This window comes from Lycorma delicatula, chromosome 6, assembly GCF_047948215.1.
Source record: "Lycorma delicatula isolate Av1 chromosome 6, ASM4794821v1, whole genome shotgun sequence".
Lineage (NCBI taxonomy): Eukaryota > Metazoa > Arthropoda > Insecta > Hemiptera > Fulgoridae > Lycorma > Lycorma delicatula.
In genome coordinates this window covers 138,230,974-138,253,324 of record NC_134460.1, presented here as the reverse complement: position 1 = coordinate 138,253,324, position 22,351 = coordinate 138,230,974, and the positions used below count along the sequence as shown (strand labels likewise).

General features: G+C 24.1%; 1 protein-coding gene across 1 annotated transcript; it reads right to left on the bottom strand.

Moving 5' to 3' along the window:
- Positions 1–1,794: 1,794 nt before the first annotated feature.
- Positions 1,795–2,226, bottom strand: LOC142326938 (uncharacterized). Its single transcript, XM_075369668.1, has one exon. The coding sequence runs from the start codon at positions 2,224–2,226 to the stop codon at positions 1,795–1,797; it is 432 nt and encodes a 143-aa protein (XP_075225783.1).
- Positions 2,227–22,351: the final 20,125 nt, after the last annotated feature.

The following is a 22,351-nucleotide window of genomic DNA, read 5'->3' as shown; positions in this document are numbered from 1 at the left end:
TGGAAATTAAGGAAGAATGAAGAACTTTACCAGGAGTTAGATGGAATCACAGAAGCAAAACGTAAGCAAAGGCTGGCATTCTTCTAACATCTGACAAGAATGGATTCAAGTAGGCTTATGAAGAGAATTTTTGACAAATGTAATGGTGACAAATCAAACATTAAATGGTTCAAGCAAGTTAAAGAGGATCTAAGGATAGCAAACATAAATGTGATGGATTTAGAGGATAGAAGGATGCTTAGAAAAAAGTCTAAGAATTCAAAGTGATCCAGAAGGAGAAGAATGAATGCACTAACCTAAAATGGTCAGAAGAAAGATGGAAGCAGCACAGTAAAAGAATGAAAGATTATTCAAGAGCTAAACTAAAACTAAGCTAAAAGTTAAAACTAAAACACTAAAACTAGTCAGAAGTTAACTTTTCTAAGTGGTTGCATAGTGATCGATGTCTAAAAAAAAAAATAAATAGAATAATAATTTGAATGGGTTGAGAGTATTAAAATAATGTAAAAATTTGTTTCATTTTTTCTATCTGATCCCTTGTCAGTAAATTCATTAGACAAAGAAAGTCATAACTTAAAAATTTAAAGCCTATATTAAAATTATTGTGCATTAACTTCGCAGTTATAATTTATTAAGACAATGTAAACTGTGCTGTAAGGAACAATTCACAAAATTATACAAACTGAAAAAATAAAATTGCTAGTCTTTCATACATTTTATAATTAATATATTATTGACCTAACCATAATACAGAAAGTGAGTAGAAAATAATGTAATATAGGTACTAACATGAAGAATCAAATTAAACTGCTTAATTAATGGTATAGTACATTAATTACTGAGTGTATAGTAGAATAACATAATAATACTAAGTTACTTTAGATGTAGTTATATGATAAGGAATTGACAGTAAGAAAATAATAAATTTAGTTTATATATTTCTAATATAAATAAATAATAGATAATATTATATAATGCAGTTAGAGTCTGAAAGTATAAATTGAAAAATAATCAATTACATAATTACATAATACAATAATTAGTAATACAATTCACCAAACATAATTTAATAACTTTTTCAGAACCACACTTGTTCAATGGATGTATAAATGAATATTAATTAAGTAATTCTTAAGTCACAGTTTCCTTTTTTTTAAAGGTGGAAGTGTCAAATTTCTAAAATATATGTCTACAGTTTACAAAATTTCTTTAAATTTTAAAAAGTAATATTTTAATACAACTTGCTTTCTGTAAATATGCTTCCATAAAATCTTTTCAGAACTTTGTTGCACTTCCTTGCTTAGTAGTGTTATAGAGTTGAGATCTATCTAAAAATAGTACTATATATATTGTTTTATTAATGTTTAAAACTCATTTCATTATTCTGATCTACAAAGTTCAGAATTTTTTTAACTTTAAAATTTTGTTTCTATGATTTAAATACAGATTTCAGTTTTATTTATAAGATAATACTAGTATTCTATTTTATTTTATTTTTAATAACTATTTTATCTATTTATTTTTGCTCTTTTTATTAGAAATACTTTATTTACAATTTTTAAGAAAAATTGTTGTTCCTGTTTTAACGGCAATTAAACTATACTAAATCTTTTTTGAAAAAAAATCATTAATTTTACCAAAGTTGCTGTTGCTGAATCTTGAGTTGATTTCTTTAAAATAAAAAAGGATAAACAATAATAATGCTAAGAAGGTGTATGTATACACATACATATATAAAGCTGCTCCTGTTCCATCATTGTGGGTCTAAACACATAGACCCACAATGATGTGGGTCTAAGCTTCTCCACTTCCCTCTGTTCTTCCAAGTTTTTTCTCTACAAATTTCCTCCCATGAAAAGCCTTTCTTCTGCTGTGGTCCTTCATGTCATCCAACCTCCTTTTGCACGGGTATTCTCTAGGCCTTTTTCCCTCATCTTTCTCTTCTTCCCACATTACCTCTTCTTTTCTTCTCTTGGTATTTCTTGGCACCTCTCTTCTTCTTGAGATCCTACCAGTATCCAATCTTTTTACACATCCTAACCATCTTAATTTGCCCTTCTCCACCTTCTTTCTTAGACTTCCCATTCCAATATCCTCTCTGATGTCTTCATTCCTTACTTTGTCTATCCTAGTCTTTCCTGCTATACTTCTCAGGAATTTCATCTTGCCAATCTGTAATCTACTCCAGTTTATCTTGTTTAACATCCATTTCTCCGCTGCATACATTACTATTGGTACATAATACACTTTGTACATTATAAACCTTTGCCTTCCTTGGCATTTTCTTATCCCAGATTAAATGCTTTACACTCTGGAACAGCTTTCTCCCTCCAATCTCTTTGCAATTTCATGTTCCACTTCATATACCATTGCCTGTTATTTCAGCTCCCAAATAAGATTAAGTAAATTTTTCTGTAACTTTCAAAGTACTGCTATTTAGTCAAATGTCTCTTTCCAGCCTCCTGTCTCATCCTATTACCATCACTTCACTCTAATCTTCGCTGATTTCAAGACCCACTAACTTAAGCTGCTGATTTCATTCATCCAGTTCCTCTTGTACCTTTTCAATCTCTTCACCCCATACTACCACATCATATGCAAAGATCATGTATTTATCTCTTTATTCTGTTTCCATAGATTCCCCTTTACTTTTCTGTTATTTATTATACTTTATAGTAATTTATAATCACCAAGCCTTCGAGATAATTGATCATTTTTTTATGTATACTGTTTATCTTCATACCAAACGTAATGTTTTTTGTTAAAAAATTACAAAATATTCTATATCTAGCAAAAATCTTGGAAGGGCAGCAGAGTACTCAAAAATATTTAATGCTTTTATAGCTCCCTCTGTGATTCAAGAGCCATCCTTATTTCATTTATCATTTGAGATTATTTAATAGGGATGTTAGCAGTAACTCCTGCTAACATCCACATTACCAACATATAGTTAGATAATGCCTTTTTTATAAAAACTCCAGAATTTGAATTTTGACCAAGCTTCATATCTTTTATATACTAAAATATGCCTTTTCCACTTTCCCTTATGCAAGATTATATAGCATTGAGCTTATGTAGCGAATTAAACTAAAAAAGTCAATATACTTTCCATTTTATTAATTTTATTTATTTGTTTTAACTAAGTCTTGCAATTATATTTAAAAAAATTAGTTCTAGAGATCCAATCATTTCCCTAAATAAGTAGGAAAATAAAGGAAACAGTGATGCTAAAATATTAGTGTATGTTCATTTATATTTTCTATTTAGATTTTTTGATTCGAAAGGAATATAAAACGCATGATTCATCAGTAGTACAAATTTGTCATCCAGAAAGGTAATTCAAAATCATTTAATCTTATTTTAGGTAGTAAAATATTTGTAAGGTAAATATTTACATAACAGATATGTATGACCTTATTTGCCTACAAGCAGTGAGAGGGGAAAATTTAAATAATAGTCCTTGACCAATATTTATGGATGGCAGTTGATAATAAATATTGAAGAGAAATGTAACAACAATATTAGTGAATTAAAATGTTTATGTATCTGACAATTTTTAATAAAAATAAAACATTTGTTGAAATAAAATAAAATAAACAATTTTTTTTTTGTGAATTTAAAAAGAAATATTATATCATATAGCTGTAAATTTTATATGAAAGAAATGGTGACAATACTTTTTGTATTTATGATATTGTAGCAAATAAATAGCCAAAAACTTATTTAATATAAATCTATTTAAATTTATGAATTATATATTTTTTTAATAGTTATAACAATCACACTACTTCATTATTAAATAAATATTTATTACCACTTTATTATTTTCTATTTTGATTAACAAACTATAAAATTTAAAATGTCGCAGATCTGTCTTAACAAAGAATTATTAGATGTAAATATATTTACCTATAATATTCTTGTATTAACCTAGTAAGTTGATAACTTCATATGAATAACTTTTTTTAGTAAAATATATGAACAATAAAAAAGTACATTTAAAAAAATGTTAAACAATTTATACTACACGCCAATTAAATTAAGTTATATAACATTTTAATTTTAACTATTAAGTGATTATAATTCAGTTACGTACTGTTTCATTCATAACACAATTTTAAAACAAATGCTACTAGATTTCTGTACCATATTTAATACATATGAATAATGTTTAAAAAAAGATTTTTTTATCATAAGGGCAACCAGTAGACAGTGTTTAATTTTTTATGTTTCAAATATATTTTATTTTTTACAACTTAACCTAAAAGTAAACTATTTTAAAAGTTTCATATCGATGTGTACTTTATATAGTGGCCTTCCATTATATGAAAACAAAGATAAAAACATAGCTTTCAGAACTGACAATAATAATAAAAGTGTAGCTTGTAAATATATTATTAAATGTATTCAAATAAATTTTATAAAATAGTTACAGATCAAAATTATTTTACCAATGCTTTTATTGATCCATGAATTACAATGAATTCACTCTTCATAAGTTATTATGTAATTAAAAGACTTATAAGTTGTTTAGATCATGCATTTATAATATTATGCAATTATTAAATGGATTATAACAATTTAGTTAATGCGAAAATACAGCTATTTTTCTCAAAATTCATTTCATTATCACATTTTACATGACAAGCATCATGATAGAAATTACTTTTAAATGCATCACTGCTCACAATCAGTTTAAAATCAATGAGCATTGGTAAACTGTATTAAAATAATAATATTAAAAAAATTTAATAAATAATTTATAATTATTTTTACTAAAGTTATTTTTTGGTTTTACACAATTTCTTAAACTTGTTAAATAGATGTAATTGTAATTATTTATTTATTTATTTTTTTATTTTTTGTATATTTTTTCAATTAAATATACTGTAAATGATTATACTACATTTTGTAAAAAAAATATACAAATTGATATACTAGATTTAAACCTCAATTAAGTTTATGTTACAATTAAATACAGAACACCATTAATCCAAAATTTATGGGATTTGACCTACAAAAAATTATGAACTAAATTCATCAGAAATTTTATTTAATTTACTGCCTCTTTCATTTTAAATTTATCATACTTTATTAATTTTTATTTTTTTTTTTAATTTAACTGATTTAATCAGTTTCATTGGTTGAACCAATTGTAATTTTAACAACTCTGAATAATGTCTCCATCCATAATTCTCTTGCTGAGTATCAATTAACAACACATCCTGGCCTATGAAGTAGATTTTTCAAGACAAGCTATATGTACACTCATTATATAAACAATGGACCCTCCTATCTGAGGGTTCTGAATGAAGAAAGTTGTACTAGCTATCCAGATGCTTTAAAAACATAATATGAATCAATCAAATCAATTTCTTTGGAATATTGAAGGAAGCACATAATGGTTTCTTCATTACTAAATACATCATAGATTGTGTTTATTTATTTCATTCTACTTATTATTTTTTATTTTGGGAAAGGATAGTAAGAAAATCAATTATATTAATAAATAAAGATAAAATTAAAAGATGTTTTAACCAGTCTCTAATGGTTATGTGCTTTAATAAATGATGCAGATAACATGGAGGCGTTTAAGTTTTTATAGATTGAAACAAACATCTTTGTTTTAAAAGCTATAAATCATTTAGCAGCCTTTGAATATTCCGTGCAGTTCTCTGATGCAATACTTAATGAACTCTAGATGAACTTACATAAGTTATACACTGTGATTTTAATTATTTACCACATCTTACTCACCTATGTCAATATTATAGTTAATGTTTCACTATTAATACATAGCTTTTTTTGTCTATTATACAGTCCTCTATCCATTCTCAATGCTCTACTATAAACTACTTACTTACTTACTCTTATTATAAAACAGTTTTAAAAGTATATCCAAATTAGCACGATCTGAATTAATGGGGTTCTGTTTGTTTCAATAATCAATTATTTATTAAACAGCAAGTCAATTACCAAAATGTAATATTTCATAATTAATCAAATAATCTATCTGATCATTTGTCAATTGTTCACACAATATTATTATTATTATTATTATTATTATTATTGATGTTTAGTAATGTTATCTATATAATGTGATTTAATTTCTGCCATCTATCTCCAATTTCATGTTTAGTTATATTCCATACAAAATAATACTTATAATAATCACAGGTACATGTTTATGTAAATAATCATTTTTTGTTCTTTGTTATTTAAAATTCTGATCTGACTATATAAATTCTTAAGTATATATATATATATATATATATATAAATTATTGAATAATTATCTAATTAATTCAATATAATTTCCATTTTATGATATTTATGTTATTAAATTGTAAATTTATTCTGTATTTTCATTGATAAATTCTAGAAGTCTAATAATATATGTATTTATATTTTTTTAATTAAAATTTTTATATCCTTTAATAAAGGATATAAAGTTTTAACTGTACAGTTTATTCCAAAATGCAGTTAAAATAATTTTGTAATCGTAATGGAATTTACTCATTCTTGTCTCAGTCTATCATCTTCAGTATTAGAGCAACACAATAAATATCATAGAAATATTTATTGAATATTAAATATTATAGAAATAAATACAGTAGAAATATTTTTATATAAATGAGGGAGTTTTGGAATAATGTACAAGTTGATGGGATATTTAGTGCAGCTTTATTCAGGCAGGTGTAATCTGTAGATAGCCACATCACTTATTTGTAAAAGGATAACATACACTTAGCTGAGTTGAATCCTTTTTTAATCAGAACCAAAAATAAATATAGTTCAGGGATAGAACAGAAAAACGATTTGCATTATACCTTTTTGCAAATAACTTTTACACTTTGTCTTGGATATATTGGTCTTCCAGACAAACGATAGTAATTTACTAATGTAAATTTCTACCTTTAGAATTCAAATGATATAATTACAGAGCATGTTCAGTAACATGACATAAATATTGAACATTCTAAAATGATGGATTAGAGAAAATTAATAAGGATTGTAACAAAAGATCTTAACAGAAAATTATACTTTTTACATTTTTTGTTATTTGTTGGATTGCATAACAAAAGATATCACTTTAAAACGATTAAAAATGATAAAAATAACTTGCTTTCAAATTGTATGAAAACTGTATTTTCAAAGACCTTTTGAAGCTTTAACAGTTCCTAATTCAGCAGAGTTACTGCTAGTACTGCTGTTAAATAAAATAAAAATCATTGTATAAAACAAACAAATGCAATAAATAGAATCTTCTTTCTTTATTAAAAATAAAAACGAAAACTGTAAAACAAAATGTGACAAGAATTGATTATTTTGCGAATAGTAAAAGGTAGTATTAATGAAATTTTATTATATCTGATGACAGTTAAAATACATTTTTTTTTTTATAAAAATGTTTTGGTTTTATGAAATACATTTCTTTTAAATAAAAACATTATAATTATCATTTTTATTAAAAATGTACAGTTAAAAAATTAAGATTTATTGTTTTTCAAAGAATCTTAAATTGTGAAAATTTAAGTCAGGAAATAATCTTTTACTGTAGAATAAAAAAAATACTACAGAATTAAAAGATTATATAACTGATTATTTCAGTGATTATAAATTTTATAGTAAAGAAAAAAATAAAGATTTAAGCCGTAATTTTAACAAGTTTAAGTAGAAACAAACTGCAATGATTATAAAACTATATCAGAAAAAGCTTGAAGTATTTGATAAAAAAATATTCATCTTGTAATAATTTGCAACTAATAGCAAAATATTTCAATTTATTTTAAATTACAAATTGTAGGCTTAATTTTTAAATTCTAACGTTTATTTTTGTATATACAAAAATACAATACACAGGTAGATTAAGTTAAGATAAGCAACACAATTATTCTTGCAATTTTTAGTCTGTTTAAAAAGCTTTTGTTTGTAAATGCTTCCATCAGAAACATAATATTCCTACAATGCAGCATGTTTTTTCTGAGTTTATCTATTTTTTCAACCTCTGCTCTTTCTTTAACTTGTTATCTTTACTTAAAAGTAAAGGGAACTTTCTTTCTTTTATATTCTTTTTAAGTACATTTTTTTCAGCTTTTTAGTAATTTGTTTTTGTTTGAGTTCTTATAAATTTCTGTTAACTGTTACATTAAGAACAGAATACCCAAACATCTTCTCCAAGGAGTTTAAAATTTTTTTCCTGAATATTTATTCTTGAATCTTATGGTAATGATAACAAAAAATAAAAGAAAATATTAACTGTATTTCTAGAGAATGTTTATTAATACGTTTTTGTTACAATTTTTCATAATTAGCTGTTAAAAATGCCAATCAAGTAAATTAGTTCTTTAATATAAAAAATAGTTATCTATTTACCTTTGGAATTTTGTATACTATGGTTCAACATAAATTGTTATTCAGTATCTCTTAAAAGTTTTCAGATAAGTTCAGTTTTCTCAAATTGCAAAGTGGCTATAAGTAAGGCAATTTTACAGATTTAATAAATAAATATATATGTAGCAATCTGACTAATATTCAGATCAATGCACATCATGATTTCTTAAAACGAGTTTGATTAAACTCAATTTTGGATAATTTTATATTTTCAACAATTTATTCAAATTTAAATCATTAAAATGTACCCATAATAATTTTTTTATTTATGTGTTTATTTTTTTGGCTGTTATGGAGATAGTTTGGGCCCAGAAACCTGATTGGATTTTTTCTACACCTACAAACTAAGTAACAGTTTAATTATGTACTTAAAAACTCTTTTGATTATAGTCTGATATCTTATTTTAAACAGTTTCAGCTTTTTTTCTAGCCTTAATTACTTAATTTTGTATTTCTATATGTAGCTTTATATTATATTGGATCATATGTATCAGATTATTATTAAATATAAATTACGATTTCCACACTACCTAACTCATTATTATTTATCAGGGGGATTAGGTTTTTGAATATTTTGTTAATAGTTGTCTTTAAACAATGCAAAGGCATTGTTTTTTATTTAACTTTATTTTACTCCTTGGGATTTCACGTTTTTATTTGTTACCCAGCTGTAGTGTACCAAAACAGTTTTGTTTATGTGTCAGTATTCATATCCAACTACATCTTAAATAGAAAAACTGATCAAATTCAAATAACTAATGTGATCTTAGGGGTATTCAAATGACTTTAAGCTTTTAGTTATTGAAAAATTATATTTTTTTCTTGCTGTTTGCTTATTTTTATTTCTTGTTTCTTTTTCTTTTAATTAAATATTTTATCTGATTATGCTCATGATGATATTTAGTAAAAAGATTAAGAAACTTCATGGTATCTTTTTTCCATAATCAGATATTTAAATTTTTAATGTTGCATGTGTTCACTAAACTTTGTCATAATTGAGCTTAGATACACTAATATCTTCATTTTTTTAAATATGTTTGTATTTATTGTTATATTTTAAATATTTAAATTAAGTAGTGCTTTAATTTAACATAATTTATTTTTTCAAGTCTGTTAAATTAGTTATAAATTTTTATTTTATTACCTTCCTTAATATAAGATTATTTGAAATATGACAATATCTGTGTGTGATATTTAGTTATTAGTAATATATATATATTGTATTAAATTAATGTTTATTAAAGCACATTTTCACATATATCTAATATTATATATCATAATAGGTATTATTTGATGTGTTTTAATATCACATTTTATCTATATACTTATTGTATTGTTGTTCTTGTTGTTAAATATTGTTGTTGTTATTATTATTATATTAAAATATGTACACAGAATTTAGATAAATGAATAATAAAATTACGCACATTGTAATATTATGGGAGGTATGAAAAGAGATGATAATTTTCTTCAGACTTTCTCTTAAAATACATATCCTTAAGTAAGTTACATCGATTGTATAAACTTTTATCATATCCCCGATCTGTATTGCATTTAAATTTTTTTTTTTTTTTTATCTTTAGGTGATTGACAATAAAAATTTTCAAGACAAATAAACATTATATCACATTATTCACATATTTTTTAATAAATTTTTTAGCACTGTTAAAAATACTTCACGTACTACATCACAATTATAATGTCTTTATTTATTTCATACTACATTAATTGTTAAGAAAAATGTTAACATGTTTTTTTAAGTTGAAAATTATTCTATACTTAAATCTATTCTATAGGTTGTTGCCTTATTCTTCAAAAATATAAAAAACAATGATAAACATATTTAATATGGTTGTTATAAAAGAAGTTGGTTTTAAAAAAATGTAGTTTTATTCTCAGAATGCATGAAACATTATGCCTTAAAGAAAATAATATTTTCATCTTCTAAAATTTGATTAAAATTATAATTTTCCCACACATATTCACCTTTATAAAGTCTAAAAAAAAAAAAAAAATTTTCAATGTTTATCTATGATATTTTTAATTAGAACTTTAAATAGTAAATGTAAATTAATCTTAGATAAAATTTATGTCTAATTGTTGGAAAATTTGTATCATAAACAAAATTATGTTTGGAAAGAATTTCTGTTTACATTTGTTAACTCAAATTTAAATGATGATTCATCATATTTAAGAAACTTTTTTTTTGTCAAAAAGTCAAATTAACATATCTTTATAATTTTATTTACTATTTAAAAAAATTATCTTTATAAATAGTTAAAAAAATATACATTTATAAATAATCTTTAGTTTATTTTATAATAATAAGTTGTTTTTTCTTCTTTAAAATATTTCATTTTATACTTCATCGACTTCTTTGATCTTTAGAAAAGTCACCTGATTATTATAGCCGAGACTATCTTAGAATGACTCTGAAAATCAGTAATGTGTCAATTAAGTCAATTATGAGTAAACATTGATTATTAAACATTGCTCTGTAATGCAACAGCATTACCAAATAATAGAATCTGTTTGCTTCTGGTACTGAATCAGCAAGCAGTTCATATTATTTTTTTTATTTTATTTGCCTTCTCAAATAAAACATCACAAAAACATCAATTTAAATATAATTAATTAGGTTTTGAAGCATCTTATAAAATGTTATAACAATCCTACTAAAAGTTATTGTTAAAATTTATGAATTAAGGTTGCAATAAATAAAACATAAATATTCTATCTAGTGCAACTAAATAGACCTGTAGCTATAATTAATGATTTAATTATTTTTATATTACTCCAATTTTATTACTGTAATCAAATATACATCTTTACTTAATTTGTTGTGTGATTCATCATAACTTATTAGCTGTTCCAATGTGAACTGGTTACTACACTTTCAAATGTTTGATTCATTTCTCATTATTCTCAGCTACAGTACCATCATTCAGATATTTGATAACTTATTTTACTTTTTTTTAATTTACTAAGTATATTCTTTAATTACATACTTAGTCCATCTGTAACAGAACTGTACCCAATATGTTTTCTCAAGAAGTAGAGATATCATCAAATAAAAATACTGAATACAAAATAAGGTTTTGTGCTTTAGATAATATGAGAATATTATCTAATTACACAATAATATAGAAAAAATTCTGAGCTCTAATTAATAATTTTCCAAAGGGTTGTGGTAGCAGTTCTTCATCGTTGGGTATATCATTTCGATAAAGTATCAGTCTATATGATATATTAGTCACATAAACTCATATGACTATAGAATTTATTTGTCTACCCTGCAGTGTCATGTTTCTTAGAATTATATTATAAGATTATAATTCTAGTCAAGTGTGAATTAATTAGTTAACTCATGGGCATTTAAAAATATATGATTTTTATCACATTGATTTATTAATTTTTAATAAACAAAAAATTTCATTACATCATCTGTTTTTTAAACTTTTTTTAAATACATGATAAAATTCACAGTTATTGTACCCTATGTATTTTGTTAGTTCAATATTATTACTTTTAATTAAAAAAACATTAATATATAATATTTTACTTTCCTGGCATCATAGCTCTACAGCTATGCTATAAGAAGTAAAGTATGGTAATCAGACAAAAAATGGAGCATGGGTTTTTGCATTTGTCAGTGTTTCATGACCTAGGGACCCCAAAAAACAAAAAAGTGGGAGTAATAATCGTACATACGTATGTACGTTGTTGGCATATGTTTGAAGCTTAATAAATTTTGACTAGATAAACCAATTTTTATGAAATTTGGACAGAAATTCATGTTTGTAGGGCAATTTGTTGGTAAAAGTTTAGGGTCAACTTCTCCAGGATGGGAGGTAGTAGTTTCTTTGGGGGTCAATTTTCTCAAAGTTTTGCAAACATAATCCCAATCTACATTAAACTCAGTTAAAACGTACTTGCTTATCTTACAATTTTTAAAAAAAATTGCCCTTAAATTCTCCCCCTTCCCTAAAAATCAAAAAGCTATCTTCTATTTATTGCATATTCTTAACTAAAATTCTTTTTACATCTTCCTAAGCATAGTAGTGGTGCAAGTGGCGTAAAAGATACTTAGGAGGCAATTATGGGGTGAGAAGCCAATCAAAGTTTAAAGATATTGATTTTTTCATTTTTTATAAGAATAAATAACCAACACTAGGAAAGTATAACAACTCTGTTGTCAGCTTTTTTTAAACTACAGATGTGTAAATAATGGGAAATTATAAAAATTGTTATTTCAAGTATCATTAACACTTCTATATGAACCTTTACCATATCACTCATAGATATCACTAATATAGAATTTATATATTTAGTATTAGATATTCATAATTAATACATACCCTATTTTAATTGTATATAATCTTGTTACACATATTTTACCAAACTGTTATCATTACATAATATATGCAATTCTATTCTAATATAAAGATTCTACTGTAAATAAAGATATCATTTACTTAAATAATTTAATCATAAAAATTCTATTACATTTATTTCATAAGCCAGAGTTGACACTTGCATTAAATTATTTTCAGTTCCATATATTTGCCTTCATCAATAACTGGCCTGGTCACTGAAAGAAACTACTACAAAGGAAAAACACTAATTTTACAATATAAGATTGGTTTATAGTTCATTATTTTTGTCTAACTTTCAACACTAATCACAACATCAAAATTTTTTAGTATTATACATTTGAATGTTTCTGTCATACAACTCCTTCCCAGATCTGCGATGAAATAGATTACTGTTTAAATTTTAAAAGTATTATGTAAATTTTCATTAAAATATATATCTTCATTTATACTTATTTAGATTAATTACATTTATATATACATTTTAACTGTTATTACTATTATTCTTTAAAAATCAGTATTTCAGAATGAAATTAATTTTAATACCATTGTATAAGACTAAAATTACTCTTCACAGCATATAAGTAAAATTTTACTTAGTTACCCAATTTTATGTCAATTTATAGTTATATCAAATACATTAAAAAAATTGTTTTTAACATTTAGGTATATAACTTATTAAAAAATCATGTTTTAATCAGTAATAAACCATGTCCAGTAAAATTAGAATTACTAATTTATTTTATTTGTATGTTGTTAATGAATATTGTATTTTTATTGTAAATATATTTTACTTAAAAATAGAAGTGAATAAACTCTTAAAGAGAGAATTTTTTTGGAAATGTTTAACACTTATGAATGATAAAAAAAGTGTTAGGCAATAATTCCAAATTCCAATAGCCGAATGTTACAGAGTGCACACAGAAGTTATGATTAAAACAAATAAAACAATCTAAATGTGTAGCTATAAGTAATTTTAAAATAATTTCTTTTTATGTAAATAAAAATATATTATATAATATTGATTTCCATGGCAGAGTGGTAGTGTCTTGGCCTTTCATCCTTTCATCTGGTTAGGCATGGCATTTTCATACCCTACATATTCCTGCTTTCATATTCACATGTGAAAGCTTCTTTGTAAGATTCTGTGGTGAATTAATTCATCATTAAAAAAAAAATTACACTAAAAAGTTATGGAAAACACAAATTTATTAAAACCATTTTGCATACATTCACTATGATTTAGGCTACTTACAACATTTAAAAACAATAATAACTAGATGTTAAACAGTTGTTTGGTCATGATGTAGCATATTCTCAATTATATCTTTATGAAGATGTGTAAGTTTTCCATTAATCAGATTTGATGCTCTTGTTATCAGTTTACTTACACTGTTAATATGTTACTGGAATTCATTATGATTTAATACTAATGCCATTGTTTGAAGTCTGACTGGCTTATGAATAGACAAAACCAACTGCTAAGCGCTGAATGGATACACAACCTTTGTAAGATTGTAAAATCTTAAGAAAATAAATAGAATTATCATAGCAATAAACAAAAAATCTAAAGAAAGTAAATATTAGTTATGATAGACTCGGTAGAAGTTAATGGTATATATTATTATCTTTTTACTGCTAGTCATTTTTTCATAATTCTGTAATATTCACTTCTAAAGAAAAAGGAATACTCTTTACTCCTTACTCTTTACCTTAACTATTTTACTCCTTAACTCTTTACCTTGGACAGAAACTACGTAGGCTTTATAAATACTTGTTTTATCATTCAAGAAGATAATGAACTTTCAAGCTATAACAACAGATAAAACAATTGATCTAATATTACAATTAAGTTGATTAATATGAATAAATCTCATACATATTACTAATTAAATTTATCTTTACAAGTAATTTTATAATAATCATTATTCCTAAAGGTATTTATTATGTAAATTAATTTTTTGGGGAAGATTCTTCATGCTTCAGCTCATCAAATTATATCTTCTGATTACTCTGTGTAACAGACAATGAAACAGAATGTGGTAGATATATTACTTTTAAAGTACATACATATTTATCAGGTTACAACTGCAACTTATTGCCTAAGGCTGCTCGATTTTATATAATATGAGTTATTAAATAAATAACTTGTTCTTATTTAATAAATAGATACTTTATTCAAATCATTACATTATTAAAAATTATACTGATTTTATCAGGTAGGAATAGATTGCTGCTCCACAAACATAAAAAGGAACAATATCAGGATTTGCTTAGAAGGATCAATTAATTATTGTGTGAAAACCTTGACCAGAGCAGCATTTAAGTTAAAAAAAGAGGATAAAATTCATATGAGTACATAAAAGTTGTACATTTTGAAACTATACCAAATCAAATATTGATAATATTACAATAATAAATAAAATCAGTTCACCAAAAAATGATAATCTGCATATTAACTGGAATGTACATACAATTGTGCATGTTAAAAACAGATGCAATTGTTCAGCAGTTTTTAGCCAGCAGTTTTTAAAAATTCATCAGCAAAGTACTATTGATTTTGAAAAGAAAATATTTTAATTTTAATTGAACAGGCGAGAAATCTTAAAAAGGATGTAGTAGTGTAAAAATGGCAATGGAAACATGATGAAGTGCTTTATTTTGGCTGAAGTAGTGGTTTTGTGCAAAAACAGCTCTGCGTTCAGATTGGATAGAGAAAGATATTGCGTTTAAATCTTTATTTTAAAGATTATCTTTTAGGAATAAATTTGTATTTATTTTTTAAAAAGTAGCTCATTTGTTAATACAAATTCATTGAAAAGTTAGCATTTTTAATTTACTAAACACAATATTGCATGTCATTCATATGTATGGAAGTAATACAGATAAAACAGTTGTTTTCGCTGATGACTGTACAAAAAATAAATGTGATCAAATAATGTGTAATACCATTTCACCCAAAAATATATTCAAATTCATATAACAAAAAAATATTATTGTAAGAAGTTATTTAAAAATATTTTTACAAAAATATTTATTATGGAATCTTGAGGGATATTTCATTATTTTAATTCTATTCCTCTTTTCAGAACTGTTTGCACCCGATTTAACTGCGATGAGTAAAACCATATCTTGAAAGTAATGCTATTTCATTTTACTCCTTCAAAATATATAATGGAAACAACATATCATCTTCTTTGTAATTTTTAAAAAAATTCTTATCATTATTGCATAATATCTGCATTGTAGCATATCAGAAATATTCCATATCCATTATTGATTAATTTTAAATATAAGATGATGTAAAACTTTTAAGAACTAAAATCATTTCATAGATAACTGTATAAATAAATGCATAACAAAATTTGCTTTTTTGTTAAATAAAATTAAAAAGAAAATAAACATCGGAAAGAGTTTCTCAGGTATTTTTGATGGTATATTGACAATAAATATATGCATGTATTAATGTTAATAATAAAACATCAAATCAAAAAAATTAAAATAAAGATTTATTTTGTAATGTATGTAGATGGTTTGTTAATAATAACAATAGTCTAGAAAAACTAATATCAAGTATTAAAAAACAAATCAATAAAAAAAAATATTATTATTACAAAGTTATGTAGTACTGTTTAAATATTAATTATAAAAGTATATAATATAAAATTAAGTCATTAGTTATAATATAATAGATATATTAAGATTAATTAATAATTAATTATAGAATCACTCTTATCTATAAGATCTATAAGTAATTCTATGGATCTAGATTGCTATTTTTTAAAAAAATATTATTTAAATTACTGTTATTGTTATTAATGTTGACTTTTAGTGAGTAAATTCAAACTAATTTTAAAACTGAATTTTTAATAATTTAGTCTTTTCTTTTATTGTTTAAAATTTTATTAAACTGATGAACCAGTAAAAAATTAAGTGATATACCAGCACTTTATTGAATGATAATAAAACCTTAAGAATTAGCAAAGAAAATCGATTGATATTCAATGGTGGTTTTGACCATATCATTTTAATTACATATCTATATTTTTTTCATTGGCTTTTATGGACTAGTTGGTAAATATACTGGATACATGTTAATTTCAGTATTTAAATCAATGTATGTAAATAACTAATTAATGTATATATGTAATCAGTGTTGAAATCAATGATTATTAATCTATAATATTATAAAGGTCAAGAATTTCAATTTTTGGCAGCAATTCCTGAGATGTCATAGTTGATGCAGAATCACCAGGTTATAAGAAATGCAGTAAATAGTTTAATCATCTTTAGGTAAAAATTAATTATTCGTGTTCAAATTAAACGTAAAATTTTCTTTACACATAGAATTAATTTTGTAAATCACCTCACAGGTACAGGATATATATATATAAAGATACTAACACAATATGCAAATTTTGTTTACTGCATGTAAAAATTTCATAAATCAAGATCTTAAAAGGTGAATAAAATGAAACTTAAAATCACACTAACTTTGACAAAAAACAACAAATTTAAAAAAATATCAAATTTATTATTTTATTACATTCCGATCTTAACCTTTTTAATATGAATACCTTTAACAACTGTGTAACTTTGTTAGAAAGGAGCCTCACAATTAGTTGAAAAAAGTTCTTTTGATAAATAATTTCTACATGATGTGAAAATTTTGCAAAAAAGTAAATTTTTAAATGAATTTCCATACTTTCAATAAATAAAAATCATTTTAGTTAAAACAGTATTTTTTATATTTATATTTTTATTTTTCTCATGAGAAGTAACATCTCTGAGTAGATTTTAATATTTCTTACATTTTGATATGTAAATAAAAATATGTAAATATCGGTGATTAGGTTAAATTTTAAATTATAATGTCATTCATGTTGGGTTAAATTTACTACTAACCTGCAATTGATATCTAAAAAATCATATCTATGCCTAGTTTTAGATGCATATCACTGTATGTACACAAATATTTTATTAATTTGCTTTTAAAATTTTTCTTTTGAAGACTTATTTGAATATGCATGTTCCTGGTCTCTAGAATTGTGAACAAGAAATTGAACCATTTCATTTCTTATTCATAATTAAAACAGGAAATAGTCATTCATGATTAAAATAGATCAATAATATTCCATCTTAAAAATTCAATAAAGATCCATCTAAAAATGCATTCATACTTTTTCTTCAGAAAAAAATTTCAACCAGTTCTCAAGAAGATATAACAAAAATTTAGATTAATACCTTTGTTCTTTTAATTTAAATGATTGCATATTTTTGTTGCCATATTTTTGCAGTTATTTTATTAATTATACCCTGAATCAGTTGGGTAATACTTCATTTGAAAGAAAACAAAAAAGGAACTTTTATTTAATACACATTTTTATAAAATATTAAACATGATTAATTTATTAATAACAAATTGAACCAAATTCAAACTTAATGGATATTTTTTATTTGTATCAAAACACTTTTATTTTTCACTGTGATTCAAATTAACATATCACTGACATAAATTATTAATAATATATTGTTAAAATTGTGAATATTAGTGAAGAGGTCAAGGAACAATTTATCATATGTGTTTGCAATACACCTAAAATGTTCATCAGTTTTTTATGATAATTACTACAATTTTTTTAAATAAATGTAATAACATTTTTGTTAATAAATTTTTCTATTGTTTTTTAATGTGAGAAGTTTGTTTTTGATAAGTTCCAGTCACATAATTCTATAATTGATTTTCTAACACATTGAATTTAAAAAAAACATGCAAAATGTATAATTTAATTAATTATAAATTTTATTTTTTATACTTAATTTTGTTTACTAAGATTACTGCTTAATAAAAAAATTATGTAAAATATATATGTTAGTTTTAAAGTAATTTAATTAAAATTGTTAGCAGTAATGTTAAAGTAAATTAATATTAATAAAAATAAGTAAATAATAAAAATAACTTTAACAGAATAATTAGCATGTACATTATATAAATACTTCAGAAATTAGCATTTTTAAGTATTATTTTTTGTTAGTGTTCTTTTCCCAGTTAATTAAATGGACAGAGAATTTGAAAAATAATAAAATTTATTTAAAAAGTTACGTGTGTAAATCCTTTCAAAAATGTATTTTAATAATTAAAATATTAGTTAATGTTTAAGTATAATTTATGAAGATAATTTTATTCGTTTAGTATAAAATTTGTATGTATACACATTGTTGACCTACTATAAAGGTTTAAAAAAATAAATATTCATTGATATAATTTTGTTCCAAAAATCCTTCCACAGCAATATCATATGAAATTTATAGTAGTGAGTACAGTTAAAATGAATTTCCTTTTAAAGATTACCATTATAAATTTTCTTTTATCATTAAGGATATCAAATTTCACGATATACTATTGAGGAATAAATATAATAAATTGTTATTCAAAAGATATTTACTCAGTACAGTTATTTTTCTGATTATCAACAGTGAAAAATCATGTAAATTAATCTAAAATTCCATTTAATAATAAGTCAACTGTAATAAAGATGTATTTTTTATCTAATAATACAACAGGTATATTATATAAATTAAATAAATAAAGGACTATCAAAGCCTATCAACTTTTTCTGTCCCATTCACTTCTCATTCAGTATAATTTATTGTATAAATTTGCCCTTAGTTTCTTGGATGAATATTCTAATTTCTCTGACCAGAATATCGTCTTGAATCTCTTCTCCCTAATACCAAGCTCGCAGTTAAATCATTTTTTACTTGTCTCATTTTGTCTAGAGATATCTACAAATATCTGTATCGACCCTTCCTTTTACTTTCTTTGCGGTGAATAAACCTTTTCTTTGAATATTTATTAAAGTGTTGCTTTTATTTTATATTAATATTTATTTATAAAATTAATTTATTTCATATAGAGAATTAAAACAAAATTTCCTTGAGATTTATTGATCATAAATTTATATGAGTAGCTTGGTATGAATTATATGCTGTGAGCCAACATTTATTTCTTTATTACTCAGAGATTTGACTGGATGAGAAATAGATGTATGTAAATTTGTAATCAAATAACTTCATACCATTTTCATGAAATTTTTTATGATATCAGCTACTATGGAAAAAATTTAGTATTTCATAAAAGTCGCTTAATATTTAATAAGTGTTATCATGTTCATCACACTGTTCAATGAACAGTTTCCATTTTGATTATTAAACAGAATTGCAGTCACAATTAAAATTGATATCCTTTCACATATCTATGAAATATTTTTTATTGTTAGGTGTTTTCTTTATATTATTTTTATTCCTGTTTTTACTTGTCCAAGGCAGAATTAATTTTTTCTAACATTTTTATCATGTTTTAAAAAAGTAAAAGCTAAATAAAACTCTGTATTGAAAAATTTTAAATATTGAATTACAAATTTTATTTTCAAATTCTCATATAAATATATATTTTATTGCATCCGAATGAGCATACAACTATGGGTTACCAGTAATTATGAGATGAAAAAAAATTATTTGGAGACAGAATTTCTGTTATTCAGTAAATTTAAACTATCATATACAGTTTTGATAAATTATGTAATTATTTTTTGCTCTGCTGGTAAGAATGATAGGCAATATTTACTAAGTTAATATAATAACAAATAAATTAGCTAATAGAAGAGAATTGTAATAATTTACTGTAAATTAATGTGGATTAGTGCAGATGCACATTCGAATAGACTGTTCTTAACTGATTATTTTTTGAAAGAGTATTCTTTCATTACTTTACTTTTTTTTTGGTTTACAATAATTATTATTAGAAGTTATTGTTTTATTGTATTAGAGCTTCAATATTACGTTGTAATTTCATTTGTTATTGTTAAACTCATGTAAAAGTTAAACAGTGCTGTCACCCTATTTGGATAGAAATAATTTTAATATATTACAATAAAGACTGAACCTAATAAATTTAAAAATATAAAAAAAAATATGTAGTATTATCAAATGTATTAATTATAATTTTAGAAAGAGATTAAAATATTGTAATATATTTAATAAATGACGTAGAAACGTAGTTAACTATAAGTAAAATTATGTCAGAAACAGGTAAACATAATACAGTACTTAAGATTAATAATAATTCACATATAATTAATAAATAATTTTTTTTTGTCTTATCAATTATTTATTGAGCATTTTTAGCCAAATTACTTTTTATGATTTAGATTTTAAAGTTCCATTAGGGTTTTATGTTATACCTTTAATCTTATTATCTTTATGTTATTATCTATTAACATACATCTGTCTTCCATGATGACTAAATTTATTCTAGTATTAATATTTTCATAAGATTATATATTTAAAAATAAATAATAATTATATTACTCTGAATAACATGGATTCATTGCTAGTAAAGAAATTTAGAAAAAAATAAATAAGAATAAAACAAAACATATGAAATGTGACAGAAGGAGAAGGGTAGTGGGGAAAAGGTGTTATTTTAGTGATATTCAAAAATACTTGTACGAATTTAAAAAAATGTTATAATGGTCTTCTGTTTATAACTCCTTGTGCAGCTACATACAGTCTCTTTTTTCTGTTTTTTTTTTGTTACCTCTACATTGGGGCAGGTCTGCTTTAATAAGAACACACCTAGGGAGAATCAGGGGGATTTTATTCACCCCGGCACTTCTGCCATATTTGAATGGATAATCTTCACCAACATTGTAGAAATTATGTGCCGTGTCCCTTCAGTCTGGAATAGAGTCTACGTGATGTTATCTGGAGAAAGTATGTCAAATTCTCTCCAACATGCTTCCCTATGCTACAGGAACAGATCACATAAAAATACCATGTATTCTGTGGTGTCCTTCTCTCTGTAATCTGCACGCACAGATGCGCTTTGAAGAGTCTGTGACCAACATGGAAATGGGTCAATGCATACCCCAATTTCCTAAGTTTGCAGTGCAGACATCTATGGAAGTCTGGGATCATCCTGCGGATCTGTTGCCTTTCACTGACTACACATAAATGAGTACCTAATGCACCTCAACAAGAACAGAGTCACATGCTTTATTTTTTTTTCTTACACACACACACATGCACACACACACATTATAAGATTTAAGATTCATATTAATTCCTCTGTATTGCTGAATTCTATTAAAATAAACCATCTAATACAGAATACTGAGATAAGATGTGTATCTTACCTTACTTTAAAAGTTAAATTTAACTAAAATTAAGGTAAATATTGAGATTAGATATATCTTACCTATATATACAGTTTATAGACCATAAATGAATCTGATTTTATAAATAGTAACAAGGTATATTATGTAATCTTGAAATTAAAGTGAAGTTCTTTAACAAGCCAAAAAGACAGAAAGATTTTCATTGAAACTGGGAAAAAGTCAGAGAAAGACAATTAACTCACAAAAAAGAGGATTAATTGACAAATTATGCTACATAAAAGTACAGTGCTTTCATAGACTGCAATTGCCCAAAATATCTTGCATACAGGAATCAGTGCATCTGAAACTCAAAAAGAGGGGATCTGCACATTATTAAAGAATGATTTATGCATTGATTAGGCAGTCA